Source organism: Aptenodytes forsteri, unplaced genomic scaffold, assembly GCF_000699145.1.
Source record: "Aptenodytes forsteri isolate BGI_AS27 unplaced genomic scaffold, ASM69914v1 Scaffold119, whole genome shotgun sequence".
NCBI classification, from domain to species: domain Eukaryota; kingdom Metazoa; phylum Chordata; class Aves; order Sphenisciformes; family Spheniscidae; genus Aptenodytes; species Aptenodytes forsteri.
This window is the reverse complement of record NW_008796165.1, coordinates 9,771,421-9,777,816: the sequence shown is the minus strand read 5'-3', so window position 1 is coordinate 9,777,816 and position 6,396 is coordinate 9,771,421. Positions and strand designations below refer to the sequence as shown.

At 43.1% G+C, this 6,396-nt stretch overlaps 2 protein-coding genes across 3 annotated transcripts in view; both read left to right on the top strand.

Moving 5' to 3' along the window:
• Positions 1–6,037, top strand: part of YIPF1 (Yip1 domain family member 1) — a 7,537-nt gene extending 1,500 nt beyond the window's left edge. The window contains exons 2-9 of one of the 2 annotated variants that reach the window (XM_009287389.2): positions 255–418; positions 1,090–1,170; positions 1,282–1,369; positions 1,499–1,615; positions 2,689–2,855; positions 3,500–3,682; positions 4,667–4,761; positions 5,774–6,037. In XM_009287389.2, coding sequence (XP_009285664.1) covers positions 255–418; positions 1,090–1,170; positions 1,282–1,369; positions 1,499–1,615; positions 2,689–2,855; positions 3,500–3,682; positions 4,667–4,756 — 890 coding nt within the window. In that variant the 3' untranslated portion in view covers positions 4,757–4,761; positions 5,774–6,037. The remainder of the gene's footprint in view (positions 1–254; positions 419–1,089; positions 1,171–1,281; positions 1,370–1,498; positions 1,616–2,688; positions 2,856–3,499; positions 3,683–4,666; positions 4,762–5,773) is intronic. The other variant, XM_009287390.2, reaches the window with a different exon arrangement.
• Positions 6,038–6,163: 126 nt separating this feature from the next.
• Positions 6,164–6,396, top strand: part of NDC1 (NDC1 transmembrane nucleoporin) — an 18,187-nt gene continuing 17,954 nt past the window's right edge. The window contains exon 1 of the mRNA XM_009287388.2: positions 6,164–6,167. Coding sequence (XP_009285663.2) covers positions 6,164–6,167 — 4 coding nt within the window. The remainder of the gene's footprint in view (positions 6,168–6,396) is intronic.

Below are 6,396 nucleotides of genomic sequence, written 5' to 3'. Positions count from 1 at the left end.
AGGCCAGGCTGGACGGGGCTCTGAGCAACCTGATCTAGTTGAAGATATCCCTGCCCACGGCAGGGGGGTTGGACTAGATGACCTTTAGAGGTCCCTTCCAACCCAAACTATTCTGTGATTCTATTCTATTATTCTAAACTAGTGATGTATCCTTTCTTGGGCTGTGTAGGGATCTTAATGTAGTTTTTTGAGCCACAAAACCAAAAATTTTTGTAGCTTGATCGTTGCCTCTCTTGTAATGTACTTATTTGCAGAATTTGACGATGCAGCTAATTTGCTTGCAGCAAATCCTGATGCTACCACAATAAGCATCGATGAACCAGTTGAAATCCCCAAGAATCAGCACGGTCGTCTGCAAGAGCCTGGGAGAGAAGAGGATGATGAATTACTGGGGACCAATGACTCTGATAAAACAGAGGTAATACTCTTACACCTACAGTGCCTCCATCAGCATGCACGCAAATGGTGCTGACAACACTGAGGTATTTCTAGAGGATACCAGGGACTCATGCTGTGGGACTTAAAACTCTGCTTCTTCTCTGTCACAGGTTACTTTCTCGATAGCAGAGTTGGCAGAAGCAAACGTGCTGGCTCTTCAGCTGTTGTGGTTTACAGCCTAGGAAATTGAACAGAAATGGTGGGGATTTAAGCTAAGAAAATACGCCAGGAGATGAGCGCAGCAGCAGCTGAAAACCCAGCACTGTGTTTGTTTTTGTTGGTTCTGCTGTGGGGTTGGTGACTCTGGCAGGAGAGCAGGAAACTTTGAAACGGCCAGGGCTTGTCTGAAGGCTCGGCTAATGCAGCCATCAACGACAGTGAGGGGACTTGTGATGCCGATGAAGGCATGTGTTGTAAAGGATGTGGTGGAAGGTAGTATCTGGCTGCTCTTTAGGGAGATAAGACTAGCTGCTGCTAAGAAATGTTAGAGGGGGGAAAGGGAAACCGTTAAATAATTAAATAGTAAGCGCCACCCTGTTAAGTTTGTTTTCTGTCCGGGTACAGAAATCTTTTAACTATTGTGTAAATGAACCAGTAATACATAAATTGCATGCTTTTAATGTTTTTTATGTTGCCTTTCTCCCCATACAGCTGCTTGCAGGACAGAAGAAAAGTGCCCCTTTCTGGACATTTGAGTACTACCAGACGTTCTTCGATGTGGATACTTACCAGGTTAATACTACACTCCAGAGGAGAACTATTGTCTGAGCTATGCGTTATCCAGATACTGAGGTTTTTTTCAGTTTTGCATCTTCAGTCGGACAAATCTGTATGTTTTCATAGGTCCTGGACAGAATCAAAGGTTCGGTTTTCCCAGTACCAGGGAAGAACTTTGTAAGGCTGTATATCCGCAGCAATCCTGACCTCTACGGTAGGTACGAGGTGTGACAAGTTCTCTTCTGTGCTAAATGTTTTGAGTTTGTATTCCCTTTTACTTGCTAACCTTAAAAAAACAAGAGGGCAGAGGAGTTGTTACTGAACTTGTTTGTTTCCTTTTAAGGTCCCTTTTGGATATGTGCCACACTCGTCTTTACCATTGCTGTTAGTGGCAATCTCTCTAATTTCTTCATCCATCTGGGCAAGCCAACATACCACTATGTGCCCGAGTTCAGAAAAGGTTTGTAAGTAGTCGATACAGTCCTGAGTTTGGTGGGGGTTTTTTTGGGTTTGTTTTTTTTTTTTTTAAATGCGCTAGTGAAGTAATGTAAAAACAGGTCACAGCTTTGATTTAGCAGAGTCTTTTGATTGATTGCTTTATTTAAATTTTTAAAGATGTGAAACAAGTCCTTAAACTGGGCTGTAACTGGCAGAACCCTACTCCTCCAGAGCATAAAGTAGTTACAGGGTTTTAGTAGAGCAGGCAGGAGTAATTAGAGCAGTTATTTTTCTAGCCTTAGTGAATGCCCCCTTGTACAGAGAGTGCAAGCCCAGCAGTGGCCACTGTGGTGCTTTTGTAGGTGCCTTTCTGGATCCATGGCCTCCTAGGAGCCTGCAGGCCTCAGACAGAACATGACTGAATTAGAGTATTACTCATAGCACCTACTGAGGGCTGGAAGTTGTTAACCTTCTGGCAAACTGGAAAATAAGCAAAAGATGCTCAACTGATACATGCCCCAGAGAACTCGGAGTGAGGAGCCAATGGTCTGTACTGGTTCTTGTACTTTGAAGGAGACTGCCGTCCCTGCAGAGGAACGTGGCTTCTGTTTGTTTCCAAAATCCACAGCGTACTTGGAAGAATGCTGCCGTTTGGGAATCCAGTCACTTCAATAGTTTCAGATTTGATACTCGTGTCTGTGTTCCCGTTCAAATTTTTTAGGATGTCTGCATTCTATTCTCATTTTTCAGTAGCTGTTAGTAGCTGAATTTCTATTTTTAACTAAGTTTTTCTTTCCTATGTTGCTCTTCCTTTCACACTGAAACTGATAGCATTTTGTACACAGGTGTAATAAATTGAAAATAGCAGGAGAATACTTTCTGGAGTCTTTACTTTTGAACTAACTTGAAGTACTGGCAAAGTAGTGGGTGTAAAGTGGATGTAAATGCAAAGTTCTCAGTTTATTAATAATTCATACTTTATATTTTGAAAGTAACTTCAAAAGTAGCTTTCTAGTTTTCAGGCTAAATGCTTCTACACGTTTGACTCTGGCTGGTATTCTAAGTAAAATGTGAAATCTTTCGTCATATTTCCAGTGTCCATAGCAGCAACAACGATTTATGCGTATGCTTGGCTTGTTCCCCTTGCTCTCTGGGGATTCCTGATGTGGAGGAACAGTAAAGTTATGAACATTGTTTCCTACTCATTCCTGGAGATAGTGTGTGTATATGGCTACTCCCTCTTCATTTACATTCCCACAGCGGTACGTATGGCCTAAAGAGTGCACCATTATTACATGCCCTGCAAAAAGGTCCTGGTTTAGAAAATTTGTTTTTTGCTTATAATATTGTTCATATTAGTCAAAATCTTGGGGACCGGGCAAATCATTTGCTCCTTTTGCTTGGCTAGAATAAAGCTTTTTGTTTAATCTTGTCTAATGCAAAGATGTCTCGTGGGTCCTGGAAAAGCCCAGGGCAGGTCATTTCCCCAGAGGCAGCAAATCCAAGCAAGGGATGGCAAGCTGGCGAACCTGGCAGGCAGCCCGAGGCAACTTCAGGAATTGGGATGTGCGTGTCCCCAGGGTACAGGCATCGATTGGTGTGCAGGATGGCAATGCTGATGGCTCCGAGGACACGTTTCCCTGGCAGGGACCATCCTGGGCCACTCTGGCAAGGGGCAGGCTTTAGAGGGAGTGCCATAACTCGGGGAACACACTCTTGTGTCCAGGAGTAAAGCTCATCGCTGCTGTTACTCCTTCCTCAAATAACAGAGACATATCAGATAAAGCATGAGTTAATCTGTGCACAGATTGGCTGGAAGTGATTAAATGTCACAGAACAATGTGTTAAATGAATGAATCCCCATTTCACACAGTCTCCTTAACAATCATTTTCCTCCCTTTTACAGATTTTATGGATCATTCCACAAAAAGTGGTGCGCTGGGTCCTGGTGATGTTCTCCCTGTGTCTTTCGGGGTCTGTTTTGGTGATGACCTTTTGGCCCGCTGTCCGAGACGACAACCGGAGGATTGCACTGGCAACCGTGGGGACCGTTGTCCTGCTTCATGCCCTGCTGGCTGTCGGCTGTTTGGTATGACACTGCCTTTCCTTTTCACTAACCTGTTATTTCCTGGGACTGGCGACATGTTATGGTGCAGGGAAGGAGGGGCTGGCTAGTTGCTGGAAAATCTTTTTTAATAAAGAAAGAAATAGTACTTCTGAAGTAAGAGTTCCAATTATTTCAAACATAGCGAAAATTGATGCCAATCTGCCTTTGACAGTGCCAGTAACGAACTCAATAATGAATGTGTCTTTAGCACAAAGTCACTCACAGATTAGTCTTAAGTTTATCTGGAATTCGTCATAGTATCAGCAAAGCATTGATCTTTATTGTATCCAGTCACGGCTTATTGGAATAAGTACTATGCTTCGTTAGTCCTTTTAAAATGATTAAACGCTCAATATGTAGTGTGTGCTTATGAGTTTTATGTATGAAAACATAAACCTGCTAGAACTTAGTAAAATACCAGCATTATGGAAACAGAAGACCCTAGCACTACTGAAATACGTAGTGATGAGAACTTAAATTATTTGTTGTCTCTTTGTTGCAGTAGGTAGAATGACATCATCCAGGCTTCAGTTCTGTTCCCCCCCAGGTTCCAGAGTAGGTAGATTTGGTTCCCCGCAGCTCAGCGTGCAGGGAGGCAAAGGCAAAATACAACTCTCGTGTCAGCAGGAGACTTGCAGCTGACTTCAGTGGGGCTCTTGTCACTGGAGACTGCCTGGAGCTTCATCAGTTAAAACAGCAAACAGTCAAATAAATATCTGCAATCCAATCCCTTCCAGTACAGGTCTTTTTTCAAAGGCCTTAGCTGCTGTTATATTTAAAAGTACAGTTTAGAGCACTATTTTAATTGACTGTTTCTAATCTGATAAAACCAGAAAAGATCCAAATTTGCCATTTCAATGCTGTGTTTGTTTCTTGTGAACAGTGGGTGTGGAAAAAGCGAGCTGGGATGAGGCAGAACTGTTTGTTTCTCTCTAAACAGTCTTTTTCTCCTCTGTAATAATGTAGGCATACTTTTTTGATGCCCCTGAACTGGATTTTCCTGCACCTATTATCCCTGCTCACAATGGAACAACAGTAATAACAAAGAGTCAGTAAATAAGGTAAGAATCCAATCTAAACTTTCTTCTGTAATCATCACAGACATCTTGAAACTTTTCCCCATTACTATGGTTGAGTGGAAAAGGGTTTAACAGACCAATTTTGCCAAATGGCACCTATGTATAAATACCATTTATTAACTTTTCTTCCAGTTGGAAGTTTTAAGTATAGCCATAAAAACGTAAAAGACTCTGAGGAACAAAGACATGTTATCTTTCTTTTCTTTGAGGTTTACTCTTGCCAGAGAAACACACATTTAAATAATCTACTCAGTCCCATAGGTCATTTCAAAGATTTTTTTTTTTTTCCTCAATCCCTTACAAAAGCCCAAAAGTGTTTGTTAGAATTTGTACTGCACAAGTAAAATTTAAGCAATAAACCATTATACTCCTATTTCCCTTTCCATGTAATCTTAAAAGTAAATTGGATTTTTTCCCCTTGATGTTTGTGACGACGTGTTTCAGAGCAGCAACTCTGGGTGCAGGGACATCTGTGCACTCTCAGAGCAGGGCTGACTCAGAGCCTGAGCCATCCATACGGACTGCATTCCTTGTGTGGGATGGTTTGAGGTTTTGCTTCCTGGTAGCTGGGAGTGCTGCCAGTGGCAGATGACATTTGAATTCTGTTGGAGAGATGAGACGTGGAGCAGGTCCAGGAAAAGGCTAATAGACATGCAGAGGCCAGGCCTCTGCAAGTATACCAGCCACAAGTGTGTATGTGGAGATCAGAATATTTACTGAGTAGAAGCTGTATTAGATTTAAAAGAAAAAAAAAATGGCCAAATATGCCTAGCAAAAATGATCATTAAAAAAACTACCAGCTGTGACACAATCTAATCATGCAGATCAATTTTGGAAGCTTTCCTCCCGCAAAATCAGTTTCTCATCCGAGGTGCCTATTAAGATTCAATATGATAGTAATGACTTAGTATTCAGGTATAAATATGTGCCTTATTGTGTCCTCTGGTGCCTGTGAGGAGCTGTAATATTCACAGGAGTTATTTGTCTCTTTCAGATTACAATGCCTGTTTCTCCACCTGTACAGTAATTTTATTTTAGATTATTTTTTCACTGAAGAACATGGAAGGTGCAAGAACAGGGGATGTTTTTTGTAAAAGAAAGGACAGTGATGTCCCACGGACTTACGGACATCTCCATGCTCACTGGAGACTGACTGGTTCCGTAAGGAGAGTGAACTGTTGATCTTAATCCTGTACAGCAGTTTTCCTTTTCTTAAATTCCGTCTGCGCTCACCACACTATTTTGCCTCTGAATAAAGTGTTCTAAAGGTGGTTTCTTACTTTGTTCATGATCTTCCTCCTCCAAAGCTCTCTAGAGGGTTTGATAAGAGGCGTGAAGGTGGGGCAGAGGTGAGCCAGGTGTTACTGTTGAACCACCTTGAGGCATGCGTATGCAGCCACCGAGCTCTTTCAGTAGCCAATGCCACCCTGAAAGCGGTTCACGCTGTCCCTGCTGCTTTCCCGGGTCCAGCTGCCTTCTTTCCCCTCAGCCATGCTCGCCCTCCCCGGGGGGCTGGGCGGTTACGTTTCCCGTTGTCCCTCAGGCCAGCACTGAGGGGCCCAGCTGGGCCTCTGCCGTCGCGCAGGGGCCCGGGGGAGCCGGGTTCTCCCCGGGGCG